The sequence below is a fragment of the Triticum dicoccoides genome, chromosome 2A, assembly GCF_002162155.2.
Source record: "Triticum dicoccoides isolate Atlit2015 ecotype Zavitan chromosome 2A, WEW_v2.0, whole genome shotgun sequence".
NCBI classification, from domain to species: domain Eukaryota; kingdom Viridiplantae; phylum Streptophyta; class Magnoliopsida; order Poales; family Poaceae; genus Triticum; species Triticum dicoccoides.
The window spans coordinates 730,477,798-730,502,469 of NC_041382.1; the positions used below are offsets into that span (position 1 = coordinate 730,477,798).

Genomic DNA, 24,672 nt, shown 5'->3' on the forward strand with positions numbered 1-24,672 from the left:
AAATATGTCTACATACATCCGTATGTAGTAGTCATTTGAAATGTCTACAAAGACAAATATTTAAGAACGGAGGGAGTAGTATGAACTACTTCCGTTCACAAATATAAGATGTTCTAGGAACTTTTCTGAATCAGATGTATGATTTCCCTTCTCTTAGTCTTGGTTGCCTTTTCTGTGCTAAAGCAATCAAATTTTGGAGCATCGATATAACAAGTAGGTTCTTTCGTTTGGTGTTTGATTCCCTTTATCAGTACCAAGCCATGCCAAAATTTTACCAAGGAAATCGACTCAATGTTCCATCTGTCCAAAGAGCCTGACGACTCTACCAAAGCACCAAGACAACATTGTAAACTGGCAGTAATGTTTCTAACGAAGCATACATTTACTAAGATAATCCGCATCACAAACCATGACACGGCAGATGAAACAGTATAAGATCTAGATTATAAACCTCAAAAAGACCTAGAGCTCACAGAATGTAAGGTTTTGTCGTTGACCTCGTCGTACATGAAGTAAACATCAAAGTGTAAATTGAAGGTCAAGACACTTGGTACAAATGAGACAATGCTAACATGTCACAGTTTCTTTTGCCCCATGCTGGGTCATAGATCGCTATCCCCATGTTGAGGCAAACAAGGACATTCAGCTCCCGGCTGCAGTAGGTACGGCGGCTGGCTTCAAATCCTCGGCCTTCTCGTGTTCCTTGTTTAGCATCTGGAAGGAATAACATAAAAGATTACACACTTATCGCAAAATTTGCAGAAATAAGGGTATAACTTGACTTCATAAGATCAACATGAAGACACCAATATAGCTAAGGATGGAAGGATTGGCAACAGCTTAAACTAGCGGACAGAAACAACTTACCTTGTTGTTGATCAAATTGTGGAGAGCAATGACACTCCGGATAAGAGAAGACAGGTAAATGACCAGCATCATATCATTTGTTTTCACTGCATGAAAAGATAGATATAAAGTTGCTGCAATAAGCAAACCCAGAAAATGGAAGGGGAAAACAAGCCGGTTCTGGTAAACTGATGGCGACTTGCATGATTACCTGCAAACGCTTTAATGAGCTCATTTACGTTGAGATTGGGGAGCAGATTAAACACATCCTGAAAAAAAACAGAACAAATATATTACACTCCATGAGTAAAAATGTAGAACTGCTTCAGTAACAGAATTTGGATGAATTTTGAACTGTTCTCAACTCTGAGTACTCGCTAAAAATATCAAGCATTATCTCATGTGTTAAGGCATGCATATATCATCAATTATCATGTTTTTCTTATCCTACTGGGGACCTAATAAGTGGTGAAGCTACAACATGAACAGACAAATTACTGTTCTGAGGACAGAAAAACAGACATATAAAAAGCATGATTTAACCACCCACATATAGTATATCCCCCAACCAAAGTGATGTGTTGAAGGCTCTAAAGCACCCTTCGCATCCTATCTGCCTTAACTTCTGGCGGAAACTGCTAGTGATACCACACGCACTAAGGCCTCTGCCATTGCATGGGTGCTTAGCTTCTTGTTGATAAGCTTCCTTCATTTAATTAGTTGTGGACGAGTTTTCGTCTTTTTTATGGAAAATTGAGTTTTCATCTAGGTATGCGCATCTAGCATCGTTTCTTCCTGGGGTAACCAAACTCCTCTCTCTCTTCTTAATTATCTTGCCACATCAAAAAAATTCCCTACTTGGCAGCCATAGCAATAGCACCTGTACAAGGTGGGGCACTGAGAAGGGCCTAAGAGTAGGTATCTTTCAACCACTCACTGGTTGCACAACTTTCATATAATTCCTAAGGAAAAACATCCATCGCTAAAAAGCATCACAATTTTCTTCCGGGGAGTACTCGAGCATCACAATTTTCTTCCAGAGACTACTAAAGCATCACAATTTTCTTCCAGAGACTACATCAATTAACTAGTTCATCCCAGATAACCTTTAAGAATATAAAGGGCAGCCCCAGTGCATGTAGCTCCCGCTTGCGCAGGGTCTGGGGAAGGGTCCGACCACTTTGGGTCTATTGTACGCAGCCTTTCCCTACATTTCTGTAAGAGGCTGTTTCCAGGACTTGTATAATATAGATGTACATTTAAAACATTTAAGGTTCATGGGGACAACAGAACTTCCTGGTGAGGATCAAGTATAATAGGGATTACTGAGACACAAGCAGAAGAAATGATCGAATGTTACCCCCCAAAAGAAGTGTCTAACATAACATATACTCTCCGTCCCAAAATAAGTGTCTCAACTTTGTACTAACTTTAGTGTAAAGTTGTACTAAGCTTGAGACACTTATTTTGGGATGGAGGGAGTAACAAATAGCGAGAGCCACACCTGCAAGTGGTACAGAATCTCGTGGTTCAGTGGGAGCTTCCCTTCAATTACAAGATCTAGATAACCCCGGATCTCCGTAAGCCTCGCATCGAGTCCTTTCAGGGCTGCAAGCTTGCTGCTGACCTACATTGGCAAATGAAAAATAGGGGCACAAGCTGCAACCTGTATCCAGCCATCTTAATTCTTATGAAACATTACCTCTGTTGCAAGTGTGCTTATTGTTGTGTCTTTCACATCCCTCAGAAGGTGCTCAACTCCTGAAGAGAGCATAAAGCATACATCAGCTAAAGTTATGAAGTGAACCCAAAACCTCTCAAACAAAATTATATTTCTTGCATTGTTCCAAAAATCAGCCAGTTAATCGGCATATCGGTCAGTTAATGCTACTCAGCGGGTCACTGAATAGCCGATTAACTGGAAAATTCGCCTATTTATCCCTACTCAGCACCCAACCGATATGGTACCAGTTACAGATATCCTGAACATTGATTTCTTGCAGAAAGTGACTAGTTATCAGAAAGCGTGACTGAACTACTGAATCTATAACTTGAAAGTGCCAAACATGATGCCCTTTCCTCATGCAATTTCAAACAGACTAGTTCTTACCAATTTCCTCGACTTCATGGGCTGCAATTTCTGATGGCACGTGGACGAACACCTTCTGACTTTTCTGAGTAGCATTCTGTAAAGGAAAACCATATCACATTAGTGAAGCCGAATAAGCAAACATCAAATCTCTAACATCTTAGACCATACACCCACCTCTTTAACCTCTTCTACAGCATAATATGCTTTGGTGGGTATTCCCAACTCCTTGGGTTGAACATCAATAATCACCAGGACAGGATTAGGAACATAGCTGCACAATGTAAAGAAAAAAAATTAACTGCATAAGATTAAGCGCCTAACAAGGGAATACAAGAAAGGCATCCTGGGACCTAACCCATAGGAATAACATTAGTTTAGAAGGGTGGCAGAAAAAAGGATAGTTCCAGCACCAAACCCAGTCCCCACCATCAACACCCCCCAAAAAATGATACATAAAGGGTAGTGAACGCAAAGTATGTATGTACGGTAATTTTAACACTGTTCTTTTATCTTCCGAAATCATATAAAGGTGCAACCATGTCACTAAAGTCATGAGTCGGTTCAAGCAAACAAGTTGATTAAACATTAGATTGTTTTACTGATGGAGGGAGAGGAATTACAGTAGCAGACCAATCCAACGTAAATATCATCAGGCTGACTATTCACCGTAATGCCTAAGATTGCCAATTCTTTCATAACTAACACCATATATCAGGACATCTAAATTACACACTCTACATAAGGCCATCAGAACTTTCCCATCGCTCTGGACAGTAGCACAACTGAAGGAAAAATAAAAAATAGCCATGCATTTTGGGAGCTTTGCGACTAATTTGTACTCCCTTTGTAAAGAAATATAAGAGCATTTAGATCACTAGATCACTAAAGTAGTGATCTGAACGCTCTTATATTTCTTCACAGATGAGTACAACAAAGTTTTGTGCACAGGCGAAATTTCTGCAGCCACATGTGGAACTAGATGCACAAAATTAAACAGCAACTGAAACCAAACTAGATTATGATTGAATGGTAAATACTTCATAGAGACAGCTAGCCTCCTTGAAGAGTTCACGCTTGCATTCCAACATTGTACCAAACAATTGTGTACAAACTGAGAAGAGCTTCTAAATTACTGTGGGATAAATGGTTGCAGAGCAGAATCATACTTGGTAAACAATGCATGAACATCCAAGTCGTTCTCCTTTAGTTTTGGACCAGTGCTGTACCAGCCAACAACATGCTCCTTGGCTGCATCCGAACCAGCTCATCAGTATTCAACAGAAACAATCACACATTCCAAGTCCAAGCATATCTAAAAATTCTAAAACAGCATACCGTTGATCCTCTTGAACATGGAGAACATAGACTCATGGTAATTATGGTCGAGGAACCAGATCCTCGGGTCCTTGTCATCCTCCTCAAACGGCACTGCAAGATCACACGCCGCCGCAATTCACAAATTCAGTAGGCCACCACCGTAAAACAGCTCTGCAGATCTAATCACGCAAGGGTTTCGCGCCAGCGGATCTAACAGCAGCTACAGCCAGGGCGGGTTCCGCGAACCCTAGGCCCCGCCAGAGGCGCAGATCCCCCGGAAACAGGCGGGGCGGACCCGGACGGCGCAAACCCTAGCAGGGCAGAGACGGGCGGGCAGGGGTTCGGTCGTTCGCTTACCGGCGTAGGAGTTGGTGACGTCGACGACGCCGCGGGAGGAGGTGCCGAGGAGCACGCCGACGACGCGCTTCCTGGTGTCGCGGGCGACGCGGTTGTAGTGGTCGACGATGCTGAGCAGCACCAGCGGGTGCACCACCACCTTCTCCAGCGTCCGCCCCGACAGCTGCGCCGCCTTCACCACGTCCATCTCCCCTCTCCCCTCGGCGCGAAAACCCTAGCGCGGCGGCGGATCTGCGGCGTACGGCTGCGGTCGGGTGTGCGGCTGCTCCTCTGCTGGCTGCTGCGACGGCCGCGTTTGCGCTTTGCTTCCCCTCTTTTCCTTTCTTTCTTGCGGAGGCGGAAGGTGCGGGGGCTCCTTTTCAGAAAAACGATTCAATCTAGGGGCGTGGACGCAAAAAGGACTCGACCCGCGACTCGTGCGCCGTCCGATGGCAAATGGACGGTTCAGATGGAACCTCGTGGATCCTGGCCCATCACCACCGTCCCATCTCGAACCAAGGTCAGTCGCCTCCCGCATCGGCCTCGTCCCGTCTCCCGTCTCCGCTCGCTCGCCGCCGCTCGCCGGCGGCCCTCCGTCCCCGTGGTCGCTCCTCGAGGTACGAATCTGTATTACTTGCAGCTTCTCCTGCCTACTGCGCCTCTCCCTCCCGTTCCCAGCCCTGCCATTTCACTCACTTTCTCCGATTCAAATGTAACCCTAGTTCCTCTCGGTCCTCGTCTCGATTCCTTGTGCGCAGAAGAATAAGGCGAGATGGCAATGGCGACGTCGTCGGCGTACCCTCCGCCTCCTCCGTTCTACCGGCTGTACAAGGACTTCGAGCAGGACCCCTCGTCTGCGCCGGAGCCTCCACCGCCGATCGAGGGGTCGTACCAGCTCTTTGGTGCTACCTACACAGTATGTTGCTCACCACATTCTTCGTCGTAATGTTTCAGTGCCTGTGTCAAGTCTGACTCCGGGTTTTGCCTCTGTAGACGGATGTGGTGCTGCCAAGTCTGGAGGATCAAGGTGTTCGCCAGCTTTACCCAAAGGGTCCAGATATCGGTGCGTCTCATTCCTGTCAACACTTGTGTAGTGATGTACTATAATGTACTTCAAATGGTTACTCTGTGATATGTTAAATGGTTTAAGGCTACTGTCGTAAACTATAACGAACCAAAGTGGTTGTTCTTATTGTTCAAAATACCAGCCAATAAATCAGTTAACTGGCCGATTGATCCCTGCTCCGTGGGTCACGGAGTAGCCGATGAACTCATTTATCGGCCGATTAATCCCTACTCGCTAGCCGACGTAGCAGCTACTAGCTACTGAATTTCTGAACATTGGACTTCTTATATGCTTCGAGCGCAAAGTACTGTTTATCTTATTTGATGTAGTGGGCTCGATATTTGCTAAACTGATTATCCTTCAGACTTCAAGAAGGAGCTAAGGACACTCAACAGAGAGCTTCAACTCCATATCTTGGAGCTAGCGGATATTTTAGTGGAGAGACCATCTCAGTATGCCCGCAGGGTTGAAGGCATTTCACTCATTTTCAAGAACTTGCATCATCTTCTTAATTCCCTACGACCACACCAGGTATGAGCCCCAGTTTCCATTTCATGTGGTGTATTTATTTCTGCAATTCACTACCATAACTCATTTTCTTTTTTCTTTTAGGCAAGAGCAACATTGATTCACCTCCTTGAGAGCCAAATACAGCGTCGTAAGCAAGCGATTGAGGATATAAAACAGTGAGTAACTAAACTTTTTTCAGTTTGACTTGGCTGTTTAAATCAGCAATTCAGCATACTGTTGATCTTCCATTCGACATGATTTATAGACAAGGATAGACAACTAGCTATGCGTCAATACCTCTTACAGAATACAGGTGTATTATCATTAGCTTTATTAGATTGCCTGGTCCCTGGAAATCATGTACTGTACACTGAAGCAACCATCATATATCTGTACGTTTGTAATAATGTCAAGGGGAACTGTATTGTGTCAATAATCATGCTGTTCTATAATCATCATTATGTTATCCTATCATCCTTATACAAGTATGAATTGTTAATCAGGAAGGACTTCTATAATATTAGTTTTTTCTGTTTCGCTCATACCACTAACTGCATGTCAGACGTAGAGAAAGCTCGGGTTAGTTATCTGCTGCAACTTGGGAGACCAAAAGTTGCTCCCAGCCAGAACTTGCTGCTGCAGTTCAAACGATTGAATATAGCTCAAAAGTTGGTAACGGTGATGTTGTTGATGTCGAATCAAGTGTTTTCTATTGATTTGTAAAGAGCACATGCTGTATGCACAAGTGGTTTGCCACTGTTGTACAGTATTTGTGAGCAGGCACTGTATGGTATGTTACATGTGTGTTTGTTTGGATCTTCCAACATGTAATGTTCTTTTAATGAGTGATGATAATTATGGCATTAATTCATCTGATACTATTGTAACTAGGCTATTTTAACAGCCTTATTAAGTATTTTCTTTCTATTAATTTCAGGAGGAGAGAGGAGGCACAAAGGCTGCTTGGGGAATCACTGATTATTATTGAGGGGAGCCAGCAGCAGGTTATGACTCCAATGTGAAGGCCTCTGATATCCTAGGTTTCAGGTTATGACTCCAGTGTGAAGGCCTCTGGTATCCTGGGTTTCCTGGTGCCAAGTTGGCTTGATTAAGATGAAGTATTGGCGTGAGGTGAATGCATTCTGCTGTTTGCTCATAGAAATAGCCTAGTGACAATTATGAGAAATTTCTAGCTTTCGAAGAAGAATTATGCATCTGTGTGTGCTGTGAAGCTTTTAAGCACTGAACCTGGTCAGCTCGATGTTGGATACTTCCATTGTAATGTTTAGAATCTTTTTTTTTTCATTTCCATGTTTTCAACCGGAGCGCAGCTGTAGCATGCTCCAGGCCTCCAAACTGGCAGCATTCTTAGGAGTCACGGGATCGCAATGATAGGTGTCGAGGACTTAGGATAGAGTTTGCTATGCCATCCCCAGCCCCGTCGAAAAAGGCAACTTTTGCCGCTCCCCCTCCACCCTCGCCCAAGGGCGTGTGCTTTCCCTTTGCCACATGGCCACACCCATCCGAGCTGACCCTCTTCCCCATCCCTTCTCCCTCCTTGCTTCAACATAGGGTTCCAGACAGGAAACTTGGATAGTTCACTGTTTTCCAACCAAATTCCGTGTATATATCAAGGAGATCTTTCTAAAAACTTCAACTTACATGTACAGATGCATGATCAATTTAATCTCTACATGGATTGAGAAAAACATATATAGGATGTAGGCTCAAGCTGTAAGAAAATAGTCACCACTTCTACATCAAAAGAGTCTAGACCAGCACATCATATTGCAACAATGCCCACGAAAGCAATCATCATACTACTAGTAACATGCAAAGCATGGAACCTGCTACTTAATTCCTTAAAATACATGTAACCCGAAATTATCCCAACCAGAGCCATCACCCAGACTCTGCTTTGAGTAACATCAGAGACTGAGCGCATTGCACAACAGTACTCCAGCAAAATAAACTTGTAGTAGAACACCCTGACCATACATTCCGAAGCCACAAACTCGTTGTTCGCAGCAGCCACCTCCTGTGGTCGGGTTTTTGAGGCAACCTGCGGGACTACAAGCATCAGGTTAGTTCGCCTACTGTGGTCTTATTTGCAAAGAAATGGCACGTGCATTTAGACATTTAGTGATAAACCTTATGTAAATTATGTACAACACCTACGGCATTAAAGACTAAATAGTGTTTACCTTATCTTCCTCCAAGATATGCCTCCCTAACTCCATGAAGGCTTGCAGCCACTTCATGCATGTTGGGGCGCTCATTCGGGGACAACTTGGTGCAGCAAAGTCCAACGTTTAGCACCGAGACTAAACAGTCCAAATCTTTTTCCTTCGTGGCTGCTGGACGATCTTGTAGCAATTCAGAGTCAACAATCTGTGATATCCCAGCAGGAAAATTCATCTCAACAAAGTTTGCGATGCTCAGTCCATCCTTGAACATATCTTCTGTCGGTCTCTTCCTCAAAAATGTTTCGAACAGAATAATCCCATAGCTATAAACGTCCCCAGCAACTGAAACTTCACCACCAGTTGCCCACTCTGTAACAACACGTACAACGATAGTTTAGTCAAAATATTAACATAAGCATCATAAATAAGGAGTCATTCTCAAGTTACGCTGTAACATATATGGTACAACATGGAAATGAACAACAGACATCACCTGGAGCGACATATCCGATCGTTCCTTTTATTATAGTCGAAGAAGCAGAGTTCGAGTCACTGAAATATGACTGTGTCGGACCAGCTTTGAATCTCGCAAGGCCAAAATCTCCAACATGAGCTGTCATATTATCATCCAAAAGAATGTTGCTAGGCTTCAAATCACAATGAACAATAGCTCCTTGGTTGTCATGGTGGAGGTACTCCAGTGCATCTGCTACATCCACCACAATGCTCAACCTTTGAGCTAGTGTAATGCGCTCTGAATTTGAAGTGTTTTCATCTCCCAAAGCTGAGTACAGTAGTGCGTGCAAGTCACCCTTTGGCATGAATTCATATACTAGGGCTTTGAAATCATTCCCTTTAGAATCGATACTCGAGCAAGCAGTTAGGATAGGAACTAGATTCCGGTGCCGCGCATTTCTCAAAGCATTGCATTCCACAATGAAGCTCTTTTGTGCTCCTCTTGTCTCTAGGGTGAAAACTTTCACAGCAACAGTAGTTCCATCTTGCAACAGTCTACCTTTGTACACAGAACTGTATCCTCCTCTGCCAATCAAGTTGGATGTGGAGAATCCATCAGTTGCTCTATCAAGATCGTGGCAAGAAACCCTGGGAAACTTTCGACCAAAAGAAGGAAGAGACATGTAAACCTTCTTCCGTTTTCTCCTCCAGAATAGCAAGACAGATATGACCACAGCAAGTGATACCATGCTGACTAATGGGATTACTACTTTGAGCACTGTTGATCTCACGTGCTTAGTTGAATTTGAAGGAATAACAGGGCAGGCCGGTAGATGTAGCTTCGCTGCACCACCGCAAAGCCCCTTGTTCCCATCCACCCATAAAGCAGTCACATTCTTGAATATACCCGTTTTCTGGGACTTCACCTTCAAGATGGTTGAATGACAAATCTAGTTGTTCAAGATACATCAGGCTGCCAATAGACTTTGGTATGGATCCTGATAAGTGGTTATGAGATACATTGAGTACTTGCAAGTTTCTGATGCTGCCCAGTGACACTGGAATGCTTCCACTAAGAAAATTCTGATCCAACTCAATGTATTCCATACTGTGACAGTTACCCAGTGTGTCAGGGATGGCACTGGACAGGTTATTAGATGAAAGATACAAGTACTGTAGTTGCTTGGCACGGCCTACTTCAGTAGGAAGTGGTCCACCTAGGCTATTTGAAGATAGCGCAATTTCTCTAATTGTAGGAATGCTGAATATCTCCTTTGGAATGCTACCATCAAGAATGTTATTGGAAAGTTCCAATGATTCAAGGGTTTTGAGGTTTCCCAAGCTCGGGGGTATATGCCCATACAACTGGTTAGAATCCAAAAAGAGTTGCCCCAGTAGAGATAAATTAGAGAGGGAAGATGGAATATATCCTGTAAAAGCATTGTTCCTTAATACGATACCCCGCAAGTTCTCCAGAGTCCCTAGCCATTCCGGAATGACACCGGTAAACTGGTTTTCATCCAATGCCAAAAACTTCAGGCTGTGAAGGTTAGCTATACCGGCAGGAAAACCCCCTGATAGTCTGTTTCTTCCGAAGAAGAACATTTCAAGTTTGGCAGAAAGGTTGGCAAATGAATCTGATAACCGTCCTTCAAGACGATTCCCACGCAGCGACAATTTCTGTAGCTCAGTGCAATTGCTTAGACTATTCATAAACTCCCAGTCTTGCTTGTCACGTGCTTGTAATTGATTGTATTCAAGATTCAACCAGGAGAGCTCTTTAAGTTTGCCAATAGAACTAGGCACCACCCCAGTGAAATTATTACTCGACAAATCAACCAAGGATAGCTTAGAAGCATTCACCAGCGAATTTGGGATAGGCCCATCGAACAAGTTGTTAAATAAACCAAACTTTTGAAGATTGGGTGATGAACTACCAAGGTTGGATGGCAGTTGGCCACTTAGATAGTTGGAGGCAAGGCTTAGTACAACAAGAGAAGACACACTGAGGATGGCTGGTTGGAACCTTCCTGATAGCTTATTTCCCCAGGTGAAAAAGAATTGCAGCATGGGCATATTTCCGATTTCACTTGGGATCTCGCCACTGATCCGATTTGATGAGATATCAAGTCGAGTCAGTGTTGTGACGTTAAAAAGTGAAACGGGAATTTTGCCGGTAAGATTGTTATATGAAATCAGCAGGCTTTGAAGGTGAGGAGCAAAATTGGCATGTGTAGGGATTTGTCCAACTAGGTGATTGCGATCCAGCCATAGCATCTGCAGACTAGAACAATTTGCGAAGTCTGGTATCTCACCCTCGAGTGTGTTATTACTCAAGTAGAGATTTTGGAGGTGCTGCAGGTGACCAAGGGACGCAGGGATTTGTCCAATGAACAGATTGCCTGGTAGGGATAGATTTCTTAGAAATGTAAGATTTCCAAGTGAAAGAGAGATGCACCCTTGTAAGCCTCGACCGCTGAGGTCAAGGGAAGTGACGCGATGTCGATTCTTAGGCCTACACGAGACACCTTCCCAGTTACAGAAGTCAGTGCTGTCATTCCAGGACATCAGAGCTTGCTGGGGATCAAGACTGATTGCCTCCTTGAATTCAAGCAGTGATAACCGATCTGTCGCATTTCCATGTGAGGAGCAGACGACGACATGGGTACTGCAAGCCACAAGTGCCAAGAGAAACTGTCCAACTGCAATAACCATCATGGCTGGATTTCTTTGTCGAATCTAGAGCTTCATTATATGCATAAATAATACAAGCGGCAAAAAAATAGACAGGCAACAAGTGCTGGCAAATATATGGAATTGTTGGTGAGTGAAGTACCTGAAAGACTGCCCTGCACTATCAGGAGCCAACACTTGTTCTCTGTTCCATCAGCAAGATTAAGCACAAGTCAAAACTAGAGACACTGAATGTTGAATATTACTAGTATAACTGTGCGCTTTACTAATCGAATTTGCCATTCAGATATTGTGTAGGACATAAACTTTCTTCGAAGAGCTGACCTCTTATTTATACAATTGTATGGTAAGCTTTTTATGTACTTATCTATCAGGAAAACATGTTTGTATCAACTAGCAAGCACCGTGATATATAATCATCACCAAACACACAGGCTAATGCCCATAAAATTGTGTTTCATGCTGATTAGAAACTCGTAATTTCTTGATCTAGAAAAGAAGTTATATACAAACTCAAAGATAAGCTAGACATCTGTGCCCACCACTTATTGGACATTTAGAAAATTAAGATAGTGATCTGAAGTTATACAGTACGCAGCAAGACTGCAAAAGCATGTCATCTTAACTGTAGAAACACTGAAACAGTATGTAACTTACCATGCCTTTGCACCACCTCCTTCAGAGAGAGCCTGCGTACTTTTGTTGGAGACCGGCGATAGGCCAATATAAGTTCTTTACTAGCTGCTTAGAGCCATACACGCTTCAATTATAGGCGAACCAAGTACCTACCACTGACAAGCTATAATGTCAACGTGTTTTTTCTTTATATTATCTAAAAAACTTGTTTTTTCTTTCTTCAGTCCAATCCTTATCCGTAGAACCAGCCAAAGGCGGCTTCCAACGGTGATTAGTAGCAGCATTGACCAAATTTCAACAAAGAAAGTGATTATTATTAATAATAATCATAATAATACGTACTCCGCCCCTATTTGTATGACATTCATGTATTTGGAGGTTCCACTTTGACCATTAGTCTGGTAAAAAGTTTTGAGGTATGTGTCACAGAAGTTATATCATTCAATTCGTATTAAAATATACTCCCTTTGTCTGAAAAAGCTTGTCCCTCAAATGGATGTATCTAGCACTAACTTGGTACTAGATACATCCATTTGAGGGACAAACTTTTTCGGACGGCGGGAGTACTATTACTAAATCAGCGATATTTATTTTGAGATGGAGGGAGTAGTTTCCAATAATAGCACAAATTTCATAACATGTGATTAAATTGATGATCAATGTTTAATCATGAAAACTACTTTAATGTCAGTTTTTTGACAGGGTCAAAGTGTTTCTTGTTTATTCTATAAAAGGTTATTTTTCTTTCTTCAGCTTAATCCACATCAATATAATCAGTCAAAGACGACTTTCCTGCCCGTAGTGGCTGCTATTGACCCCCTCTCCATAATTGGATTTGAGAAAACAATGGCCTTTTTCGTGAAAATCAACCTTGAATAGACTTGACTTTAGTGGACGCGGATTTGGTGAACATTGGTGCGTGCACACCCTTTATGAATAGTAAATTTTAAAAATACTAGAAAAAAACAAAAACAAAAAAAAACTGAATTTATTTTTGTAATATACATAGTCAACCGGTATACTCGCATATGTAGTTTCACGAAGAAATTACATCCGTGGCAATCTGGGCAAAAATGACAAAATTGAAGCTATATTAAAAACACTATTTAATGAATAGTATGGTCACATCTGTATTTTTTTCACTAAGAATACCTTGGGTGTCAATACATCATTGAAACTTCACACGTGAGTAGAATGATCGATTAAGTTTCATAGTGTGAAATTTCAGAATTTTTTAAATTTTTTAGTATTTTTTTATGAATTTACTATTCACGTGGGCGCGGGCACCCATGTTCATCTTTGTATTTTCGTGACTTTAATGGCCTATATAATAATTGGACTTTGCCAATCACCGAACCACCAACTTTTAGCGATCAAACCGAACGACAGCCCAAGCGCTCGAATTGAACACTTCACTTCGTACTCCCATGCATGCAAACTGGTTGGGTCCTTTTTGAGGCGTGTTTGGTTGCCGTAGCAACTTTTTCATGCATTGCAAAACACAGTTAAAAAAAACATCTACGTGTTGTTTAGTTACGTGCATACTCTCTAGCCTGTCTAGGACGAAACGGAAAATTGGCTGTTTAGTTGGTCAGTTATTTAGACGGAAAACACAAGGCATGGCATTTGGTCACATGAACGCATGTTGTCTAATAGCCTCCTCGTTGTCGTGGTAAGGTTAAGCAGAAAAAAAATCAAAGACACGCAAATACATAGCATATAAACATAGTTTTAAACTAAACCTAGCAATTTTGACGATAGTATGACATTTAAACCAAGCACTTCTGAACCAAACTAGTACGGGATTAAATAATAATCAAACCAGAGCTCTCCTAGATGTTCATAGCGAACATGTCGTCGTGCCTCTAGCACCTGGTCACCACTTCAGTGCCGTAGTTGTTGAGGACAATGACCTTGAGTATGTCGGGAGTTAGCAACTTGAAGGTCACCATGTACCCGATCTTGATCTCATGGACGGCGGCGAAGGGAGCCCAACCCTAATCGAGGGCGACTGAAAGGATCGATATGGTTGACTAGAGGGGGGTGAATAGGCAACTAACAATTTTTAGCTTTTCTTTAGCAAGTTAAAGTTTGCATCAAAATAGGTTGTCTAGAAATGCAACTAGGTGAGCAACCTATATGATGCAACGAGGATAGGTACACAAGCAAGTAAGAGATATAAAACAAGTAAGCTTGCTTAAATAAAGGCACGAGATAACCAAGAGTGGAGACGGTGGAGACGAGGATATGTTGCCGAAGTCCCTTCCCTTTGAGAGGAAGTACGTCTCCGTTGAAGCGGTGTGGAGGCACAATGCTTCCCAAGAAGCCACTAGGGCCACCGTATTCTCCTCACGCCCTCACACAATGCGAGATGCCGTGATTCCACTATTGGTGCCCTTGAAGGCGGCTACCGAACCTTTACAAACAAGGTTGGGGCTCTCTCCACAACTTAATTGGAGGCTCCCAACGAAACCACGAAGCTTCACCACAATGGAATATGGCTCCGAGGTGACCTCAACCGTCTAGGGTGCTCAAACACCCAAGAGTAACAAAATCCACACAAGAAAGTATGGGGGAACCAAATATCCTTTGGTGGAAGTGTAGATCTAGGTCTCCTCCTTCAATCCCTAGCAAATCAACAAGTTTGAGTGGCTAGAGAGAGAGATCGGGCAAGAGAGCTTGAAGGGCATCAATGGTGGAGTGAGAGAGGTCAAAGGTAGGAGTGGTAGGTGGGAGAAGCTCCCTTATATAGTCACCCTCAATTTCCAACCGTTACTGTGATTTTAGCACTGCAGCGGTACAGCCGGTCCTCGTCCCGGTACAACCGGGACTCACGGTGTATCTGCAGAACCCTACCAAGCGGTACAACCGGACCAGGGGGGCGGTAGTACCGGCTAAGAAAAATAACCGGATTAACTGCCTGGCCACCGCACAAACACCTCATCAAAACAGGAGCTTGACCGGTACTTGGGCGGTGCCTGGCCGGAACAACTGTATGGCCTTGAGCTCTTGGGTGGCTAAGTCCTGAGCGGAAGAACCGCTCGGACCACCAGTGGTACCGGTCATCGTGGAATGACCGGACCAACCGGGCCACTACCGCCCAAGAACCGCATCAAACCAGAAGCGAGAGCGGTACTTGAGCGGTGCATGGACGGAACCACCGCCCCAGCTGTTGCAGAGCATGGTGGCGGTACCACCGCCCGGAGGCAGCGGTACAACCGCTCGAGCACAGCTGGTGAGCGACAAGACCCAGCGGTACAACCGCTCCAGAGAGCGGTACAACCGCTGGGCAGAAACAGTGAGCAGAAAAGAAAAGAGGGGAAGAGGCAAGGAAAACTCTCTCTCACACACACACCTGAGGAAGGCAAAGAGAGGGTGAGAAAAGTGTACGTGAACTGATTCCCCCAGAGCTTCTTAATGAGGATTCACTCTTGATAGTACGGGTACTCTACGACCAAAGAAAATAAAACCGTAGAGGACACGTCTTCGATCTTTTCCTTCGAGAGGTAATAGCAATCCGATGTAAGCCTAAGCATCGAGAACCTGAAACATAAAGCACACGTTGAGACCACCAAGGGTTGTTATCATCATCCAAAACATAAAGTAGGGAAATGCCCTTTCAATCTCCCCCTTTTTGGTGGATGATGACAACAACACGATTTGCAAGAGATAAGTCAATGAAATCTAGACGGAACTCCCCCTGAATGTGTGCCCCAACAAGTACTAGTTGTTAGAAAGCATGAGCACACTTTCAGGACTAGACTCCCCCTAGATTTTATAGACTCATCACTCTGAGCTCAAAAGGATAGACAATATAATACTTAGAGGCAATAACAACGATAAAGACCTACGAACAGAAGGGTAAACGGAGTAGCAAGTCTTACACACAGCACAGAATGAACCAAGTCCACAAACAAACACAAAACACGAGAACAAGAGAAAACAACCCAAGCAAACCCCGAGACCTATAGAACCCTCTCCCCCTTTGGCATCAAGACACCAAAAAGGAAAAGAGCGAAGCTAGCGACCCAAAGCTCAGACGTCCTCCTCTGACTCCTCAGTCGCATCTGGATCTTCATCATCAGAGTCGTCATCATCGTCGTGATCAGATTCTTCCATGGCATTGTCCGCTGCTGCAAACGAGGATGATGGCTGGGGAGGGGCTTCATCATCAGTCCAGGTGCTATGGGTAGAGATCCAACGCTCCTCTGGGGTGATGCTCTTCTCAGAGCCACTCTGAACCTGCATGTTGAGGTGCTTCATCATTGCAATTTGGCGACGCCGTGCAAGCTTCTCATTGACATGTGCCTCATACATCTTCTTATGGATGTCAGCCTGGAGACAAAAGGTCTTCTTCACCTTGGCAGTAAGTTTGGCCACCCACGAAGGCTTGGCCCCTGGCTCCAGCTCAAAGTCCTCATCGTCAGAAGTAGCATAGACATCCTCAGGAGCATGTTCAGGGAAGCGAGCCTCGGCATGCTTCTTCTTCTTAAGGAGCTTGACCTCATGAACAGTGAGGTTGTCTGGAGAAGTGAGGAGCTCTCCAGGATGACGAACAACCCACACAGAGTTCAGAAAGCACATGACAAACGGAGCGTAGATTGGGACTTTACAGTAGATGACCATGTTGTACATCTCATGCCACAGCCAATTGGACACATCAAACGTTGCCCCTGTCCCCACCATGGTCTTCATAGCAACCATCAAATCAACCAGATAGCCATGAATCTCATCTTGATTGCCCACCTTGGGCAAGAGCACATTGCGGAACACTCGGTGCATGATGTCATAGACCTTCTCCAAATCCTTGGATTCTCCAATAATCCCACGGCCCCTAATGTACATCTCATGGCATATCTGTTCTTGTTGTGCTCAAAGAGTTCATGAACAATCCGCACTTGCATCTCATTCCGGAACTGAACAGTGGTCCAACGGGGAGCAATGGGAACCTCATACGGATTCTTTGAGCGGTAGGCTTCCCAATCCTTGGCTTTCCAACGATGCAACGGCATGACAACACGTTGCTTAGCAGCTGCGGACTTTTCACGGCGAGTGGGCTTGGTGGGAATCACAACTTCTTCATCATCTGACACAACCGGTCGCAAGGTCCTTCGTGCCCTCTTCTTGGTCTTGCGAGGAGCAGAGCGAGAACTAGAGCCACCTGAACACACACACGAAAAGAACACACAAAAACCCAACAAGGATGAGAGTATTGCACCCACTAGCAGAAAAGGAACAAGTTGCAACAACAGAGAAGATAGAACAGTGCTTAGTGGTTGATATACTCCGGTTGTACCGGATCTTCCGCCGGTAGTACCGCTCCAGCGGTTGTACCGCCCGTATGGGTGGTAGAACCACTGACAGTGGCACTACCAGGGAAGATAGATCTAACCCAGTCATACGAATCACACAAGTAATATTCCGAATTCTAAGTGCTGCAAACAAGACAGGAGGCTAACAAAGAACTCTTCTAAGCCATAGAACGAACACTAAACGCGGAAAGATGGGAAAAGCCCTAGGCAAGGAATAACCCTAAACAAAAAACTAGAGGTAAAGAGCACGAGGCAATACCACCATCCATGGGAAGAGATCGGAAGGCCTCCACGGAGAGAATCCACGGAGAGCCAAGGATCCGAAGCGCGAGACAAACTCCGGGGCAGGGGTAGAGATGGCCGGCGGCTAGGGTAATAAAAAGAGGAACGAGGACGAAGGGAAAAAGGACAGCCCTTCAGCCCCGTCGAGTATATATAGGCCCGTACGCACGCCCCGGTAGAACCGCTTAGGGGAGCAGTTGTACCGCTCGTCTGGTACAGACCGGTGGATGGAGGCGGTACTTCCGGTGCCTGGAAGGCAGCGGTAGTACCGCACGGCAACAACCGGTAGTACCGGACGTGGGTTACCGTGGGAGTGTGCGGTGGAACCGCCCAGGCACCGAACGGAAACCCTTGGGACAGCACAACCCGGTACCAGCGGTAAAACCGCTCGTAGTACCGGTTGTACCGCCCGACCACCTAAGCCCAAGCCAAGATCAAATGAGTGCAATCTGAAGGGAGGAAGTGTTGGAAATGTGCCCTAGAGGCAATAATAAAAGCATTATTATTATATTTCCTTGTTCATGATATTGTCTTTATTCATGCTATAATTGTGTTATCCGGAAATCGTAATACATGTGTGAATTAGAGACACCAACATGTCCCTAGTAAGCCTCTAGTTGACTAGCTCGTTGATCAACACATAGTCATGGTTTCCTGACTATGGACATTGGATGTCATTGATAACGAGATCACATCATTAGGAGAATGATGTGATGGACAAGACCCAATCCTAAACATGGCATAAGATCGTATAGTTCGTTTGCTAGAGTTTTCCAATGTCAAGTATCTTTTCCTTAGACCATGAGATCGTGTAACTCCTGGATACCGTAGGAGTGCTTTGGGTGTGCCAAACGTCACAACGTAACTGGGTGACTATAAAGGTATACTACGGGTATCTCCGAAAGTGTCTGTTGGGTTGACACGGATCAAGACTGGAATTTGTCACTCCATATGACGAAGAGGTATCACTGGGCCCACTCGGTAATGCATCATCATAATGAGCTCAAAGTGACCAAGTGTCTGGTCACGGGATGATGCATTACGGTATGAGTAAAGTGACTTGCCGGTAACGAGATTGAACGAGGTATTGGGACACCGACGATCGAATCTCGGACAAGTAGCATATCGATTGACAAAGGGTATTGTATACGGGATTGATTGAATCCTCGACATCGTGGTTCATCCGATGAGATCATCGAGGAGCATGTGGGAGCCAACATGGGTATCCAGATCCCGCTGTTGGTTATTGACCGGAGAGCGATCTCGGTCATGTCTACATGTCTCCCGAACCCGTAGGGTCTACACACTTAAGGTTCGGTGACGCTAGGGTTGTAGGGATATGTATATGCAGTAACCCGAATGTTGTTCGGAGTCCCGGATGAGATCCCGGACGTCACGAGGAGTTCCGGAATGGTCCGGAGGTAAAGAATTATATATAGGAAGTGCTATTTCGGGCATCGAGACAAGTTTCGGGGTCACCGGTATTGTACCGGGTCCACCGGAAGGGTCCCGGGGGTCCACCGGGTGGGGCCACCTGCCCTGGGGGGCCACATGGGCTGTAGGGGGTGCGCCTTGGCCTACATGGGCCAAGGGCACCAGCCCCAAGAGGCCCATGCGCCTAGGGTTCAAGGAGGGAAGAGTCCCAAAAGGGGAAGGCACCTCCTAGGTGCCTTGGGGAGGAGGGATTCCTCCCCTTGGCCGCACCCCCTAGGAGATTGGATCTCCTAGGGCCGGTGCCCCCCCTTGGCCCTCCTATATATAGTGGGGAGATGGAGGACTTCTCACCTTTGCCGTTGGTGCCTCCCTCTCCCTCTCCAACACATCCTCCTCCTCCATAGTGCTTAGCGAAGCCCTGCCGGAGTACTGCAGCTCCATCACCACCACGCCGTCGTGCTGCTGCTGGAGCCATCTCCCTCAACCTCTCCTTCCCCCTTGCTGGATCAAGAAGAAGGAGACGTTGCGCTGACCGTATGTGTGTTGAACGCGGAGGTGCCGTCCGTTCGGCGCTAGGATCTCCGGTGATTTGGATCACGTCGAGTACGCCTTCCTCATCCCCGTTCTTTGAACGCTTCCGCGCGTGATCTACAAAGGTATGTAGATGCAATCCAATCACTCGTTGCTAGATGAACTCCTAGATGGATCTTGGTGAAACCGTAGGAAATTTTTTTGTTTTCTGCAACGTTCCCCAAAAGTGGTATCGGAGCTAGGTCTATGCGTAGTTCTCTTGCACGAGTAGAACACAATTTGTTGTGGGCGTTGATGTTGTCAACTTTCTTGCCGCTACTAGTCTTATCTTGCATCAACGGTATTGTGGGATGAAGCGGCCCGGACCAACCTTACACGTACGCTTACGTGAGACCGGTTCCACCGACTAACATGCACTAGTTGCATAAGGTGGCTGGCGGGTGTCTGTCTCTCCCACTTTAGTTGGAGCGGATTCGATGAAAAGGGTCCTTATGAAGGGTAAATAGAAGTTGACAAATCACGTTGTGGCTTTCACGTAGGTAAGAAAACGTTCTTGCTAGAACCCTACTTCAGCCACGTAAAACTTGCAACAACAATTAGAGGACGTCTAACTTGTCTTTGCAGCAAGTGCTTTGTGATATGATATGGCCAAAGTTGTGATGAATGATGAATGATATATATGTGATGTATGAGATGTTCATGCTATTGTAATAGGAATCACGACTTGCATGTCGATGAGTATGACAACCGGCAGGAGCCATAGGAGTTGTCTTTATTTTTTGTATGACCTGCGTGTCATTGAGAAACGCCATGTAAATTACTTTACTTTATTGCTAAACGCGTTAGCCATAGTAGTAGAAGTAATAGTTGGTGAGCAACTTCATGGAGACACGATGATGGACATCATGATGATGGAGATCATGGTGTCATGCCGGTGACAAGATGATCATGGAGCCCCAAGATGGAGATCAAAGGAGCTATGTGATATTGGCCATATCATGTCACTTTTATTATTTGATTGCATGTGATGTTTATCATATTTATGCATCTTGTTTACTTAGAACGACGGTAGTAAATAAGATGATCCCTCATAATAATTTCAAGAAAGTGTTCCCCCTAACTATGCACCGTTGCGACAGTTCGTTGTTTCGAAGCACCACGTGATGATCGGGTGTGATAGATTCTAACGTTCACATACAACGGGTGTAAGACAGATTTACACATGCAAAACACTTAGGTTGACTTGACGAGCCTAGCATGTACAGACATGGCCTCGAAACACAGAAGACCGAAAGGTCGAGCATGAGTCGTATAGAAGATACGATCAACATGAAGATGTTCACCGATGTTGACTAGTCCGTCTCACGTGATGATCGGACACGGCCTAGTTAACTCGGATCATGTTATACTTAGATTACAGGAGGGATGTCTATCTAAGTGGGAGTTCATTGAATAATTTGATTAGATGAACTTAATTATCATGAACTTAGTCTAAATATTTTACAATATGTCTTGTAGATCAAATGGCCAACGTAGTCCTCAACTTCAACGCGTTCCTAGAGAAAACCAAGCTGAAAGACGATGGCAGCAACTACACGGACTGGGTCAGGAACCTGAGGATCATCCTCATAGCTGCCAAGAAAGATTATGTCCTACAAGCACCGCTAGGTGACACACCTATTCTCCCTGCAGAACAAGATGTTATGAACGCTTGGCAGGCACGTACCGATGACTACTCCCTCGTTCAGTGCGGCATGCTTTACAGCTTAGAGCCGGGGCTCCAAAAGCGTTTTGAGAGACACGGAACATATGAGATGTTCGAAGAGCTAAAAATGGTTTTCCAAGCTCATGCCCGGGTCGAGAGATATCAAGTCTCCGACAAGTTCTTCAGCTGTAAGATGGAGGAAAACAGTTCTGTCAGTGAGCACATACTCACTATGTCTGGGTTACATAACCACTTGACTCAGCTGGGAGTTAATCTCCCGGATGACGCGGTCATTGACAGAATCCTTCAGTCGCTTCCACCAAGCTACAAGAGCTTTGTGATGAACTTCAATATGCAAGGGATGGAAAAGACCATTCCTAAAGTATTTGCAATGCTGAAATCAGCAGAGGTAGAAGTCAAAAAGGAACATCAAGTGTTAATGGTGAATAAAACCACTAAGTTCAAGAAGGGCAAGGGTAAGAAAGCCTTCAAGAAGGACAGCAAGGGAGTTGCCGCGCCCGGCAAGTAAGCTGCCGGGAAGAAGCCAAAGAATGGACCCAAGCGCGAGACTGAGTGCTTTTATTGCAAGGAAAGTGGTCACTGGAAGCGGAACTACCCCAAATACTTAGCGGACAAGAAGGCCGGCAAAATGAAAGGTATATGTGATATACATGTAATTGATGTGTACCTTACCAGTACTCGTAGTAGCTCCAGGGTATTTGATACCGGTGCAGTTGCTCACATTTGTAACTCAAAGCAGGAGCTGCGGAATAAGCGGAGACTGGCGAAGGACGAGGTGACGATGCGCGTCGGGAATGGTTCCAAGGTCGATGTGATCGCCGTCGGCACGCTGCCTCTTCATTTACCTACGGGATTAGTTTTAAACCTCAATAATTGTTATTTAGTGCCAAGTTTGAGCATGAACATTGTATCAGGATCTCGTTTAATTCGAGATGGCTACTCATTTAAATCCGAGAATAATGGTTGTTCTATTTATATGAGAGATATGTTTTATGGTCATGCTCCGATGGTGAATGGTTTATTCTTAATGAATCTCGAGCGTAATATTACACATGTTCATAGTGTGAGTACCAAAAGATGTAAGATTGATAATGATAGTCCCACATACTTGTGGCACTGCCGCCTTGGTCACATAGGTGTCAAACGCATGAAGAAGCTCCATGTTGATGGACTTTTAGAGTCTCTTGATTACGAATCATTTGACACGTGCGAACCATGCCTCATGGGTAAAATGACCAAGACTCCGTTCTCAGGAACAATGGAGCGAGCAACCAACTTATTGGAAATCATACATACTGATGTGTGCGGTCCAATGAGTGTTGAGGCTCGCGGTGGCTATCGTTATGTTCTCACCCTCACTGATGACTTGAGTAGATATGGGTATGTCTACTTAATGAAACACAAGTCTGAAACCTTTGAAAAGTTCAAGGAATTTCAGAGTGAGGATGAGAATCAACGTGACAGGAAAATCAAGTTCCTGCGATCAGATCGTGGAGGAGAATACTTGAGTCACGAGTTTGGCACACACTTAAGAAAATGTGGAATAGTTTCACAACTCACGCCGCCTGGAACACCTCAGCGTAATGGTGTGTCCGAACGTCGTAATCACACTCTATTGGATATGGTGCGATCTATGATGTCTCTTGCCGATTTACCGTTATCATTTTGGGGCTATGCTTAGAGAATGCCGCATTCACTTTAAATAGGGCTCTGTCGAAATCCGTTGAGACGACACCGTTTGAATTATGGTTTGGGAAGAAACCTAAGCTGTCGTTTCTAAAAGTTTGGGGATGCGATGCTTATGTCAAGAAACTTCAACCTGAAAAGCTCGAACCCAAATCGGAAAAATGCGTCTTCATAGGATACCCTAAAGAAACTATTGGGTATACCTTCTACCTCAGATCCGAAGGCAAGATCTTTGTTGCCAAGAATGGGTCCTTTCTAGAGAAAGAGTTTCTCTCGAAAGAAGTAAGTGGGAGGAAAGTAGACCTTGATGAAGTATTACCTCTTGAACCGGAAAATGGCGCAACTCAAGAAAATGTTTCTGAGGTGCCTGCACCGACAAGAGGGGAAGTTAATGATGATGATCAAGATACTTCTGATCAAGCTCCTAATGAAATTCGAAGGTCCACAAGGACACGTTCCGCACCAGAGTGGTACGGCAACCCTGTCTTGGAAATCATGTTGTTAGACAACGGTGAACCTTCGAACTATGAAGAAGCGATGGCGGGCCCGGATTCCGACAAATGGCTAGAAGCCATGAAATCCGAGATAGGATCCATGTATGAAAACGAAGTATGGACTTTGACTGACTTGCCCGTAGAGCGGCGAGCCATAGAAAATAAATGGATCTTTAAGAAGAAGACAGACGCGGATGGTAATGTGACCATCTGTAAAGCTCGGCTTGTCGCGAAGGGTTATCGACAAGTTCAAGGGGTTGACTACGATGAGACTTTCTCACCGGTAGCGAAGCTAAAGTCCGTCCGAATCATGTTAGCAATTGCCGCTTTCTACGATTATGAGATATGACAAATGGACGTCAAAACGGCATTCCTTAATGGTTTCCTTAAGGAAGAATTGTATATGATGCAGCCGGAAGGTTTTGTCGATCCTAAGAATGCTGACAAGGTGTGCAAGCTCCAACGCTCGATTTATGGGCTGGTGCAAGCATCTCGGAGTTGGAACATTCGCTTTGATGAGATGATCAAAGCGTTTGGGTTTACGCAGACTTATGGAGAAGCCTGTGTTTACAAGAAAGTGAGTGGGAGCTCTGTAGCATTTCTCATATTATATGTAGATGACATACTTTTGATGGGAAATGATATAGAACTCTTGGACTGTTGGGGAACGTAGCAGAAATTCAAAAAATTTCCTACGTAACACCAAGATCTATCTATGGAGAGACCAGCAACGAGTAGAAAGGGGAGTGCATCTACATACCCTTGTAGATCGCTAAGCGGAAGCGTTCAAGTGAACGGGGTTGATGGAGTCGTACTCGTCGTGATTCAGATCACCGATGATCAAGTGCCGAACGGACGACACCTCCGCGTTCAACACACGTACAGCCCGGTGACGTCTCCCACGCCTCGATCCAGCAAGGAGAGAGGGAGAGGTTGAGGAAGACTCCATCCAACAGCAGCACAACGGCGTGGTGGTGGTGGAGGAGCGTGGCAATCCAGCAGGGCTTCGCCAAGCACCATGGGAGAAGAGGAGGAGTCACGGGAGGGAGGGAGGCGCCAAGGGCTCAG

General features: G+C 44.9%; 2 protein-coding genes and 1 pseudogene across 2 annotated transcripts; 1 reads left to right on the forward strand and 2 right to left on the reverse strand.

The window, feature by feature from the left end:
• Positions 1 to 327: 327 nt before the first annotated feature.
• Positions 328 to 4,925, reverse strand: LOC119356718 (26S proteasome non-ATPase regulatory subunit 7 homolog A). Its single transcript, XM_037623691.1, has 10 exons — positions 4,613 to 4,925; positions 4,274 to 4,366; positions 4,105 to 4,186; positions 3,113 to 3,209; positions 2,957 to 3,032; positions 2,549 to 2,607; positions 2,351 to 2,473; positions 1,058 to 1,115; positions 868 to 953; positions 328 to 714 (listed from the first exon to the last, which is right to left on the reverse strand). The coding sequence occupies exons 1-10, from the start codon at positions 4,797 to 4,799 to the stop codon at positions 643 to 645; spliced, it is 933 nt and encodes a 310-aa protein (XP_037479588.1). The 5' UTR covers positions 4,800 to 4,925; the 3' UTR covers positions 328 to 642.
• Positions 4,926 to 5,086: 161 nt separating this feature from the next.
• On the forward strand, positions 5,087 to 7,472 carry LOC119352124 (mediator of RNA polymerase II transcription subunit 7a-like). Its single transcript, XM_037618853.1, has 6 exons — positions 5,087 to 5,208; positions 5,350 to 5,507; positions 5,585 to 5,654; positions 6,022 to 6,188; positions 6,270 to 6,343; positions 7,105 to 7,472. The coding sequence occupies exons 2-6, from the start codon at positions 5,364 to 5,366 to the stop codon at positions 7,187 to 7,189; spliced, it is 540 nt and encodes a 179-aa protein (XP_037474750.1). The 5' UTR covers positions 5,087 to 5,208; positions 5,350 to 5,363; the 3' UTR covers positions 7,190 to 7,472.
• Positions 7,473 to 7,901: 429 nt separating this feature from the next.
• On the reverse strand, positions 7,902 to 12,216 carry LOC119356719 (annotated as a pseudogene).
• Between the last annotated feature and the right edge of the window lie 12,456 nt (positions 12,217 to 24,672).

Excerpts from the sequence above, each read along its gene's own strand:
- LOC119356718 (XM_037623691.1), bottom strand. The coding sequence starts at position 4,799 with ATGGACGTGGTGAAGGCGGCGCAGCTGTCGGGGCGGACGCTGGAGAAG. Across the intron at positions 4,187-4,273 it reads CATGTTCAAGAGGATCAACG|CCAAGGAGCATGTTGTTGGC; the intron begins GTATGCTGTTTT and ends GTTCGGATGCAG. Across the intron at positions 2,608-2,956 it reads CCATGAAGTCGAGGAAATTG|GAGTTGAGCACCTTCTGAGG; the intron begins GTAAGAACTAGT and ends TGCTCTCTTCAG.
- LOC119352124 (XM_037618853.1), top strand. The coding sequence starts at position 5,364 with ATGGCAATGGCGACGTCGTCGGCGTACCCTCCGCCTCCTCCGTTCTAC. Across the intron at positions 5,655-6,021 it reads CCCAAAGGGTCCAGATATCG|ACTTCAAGAAGGAGCTAAGG; the intron begins GTGCGTCTCATT and ends ATTATCCTTCAG. Across the intron at positions 6,344-7,104 it reads GCGATTGAGGATATAAAACA|GAGGAGAGAGGAGGCACAAA; the intron begins GTGAGTAACTAA and ends TATTAATTTCAG.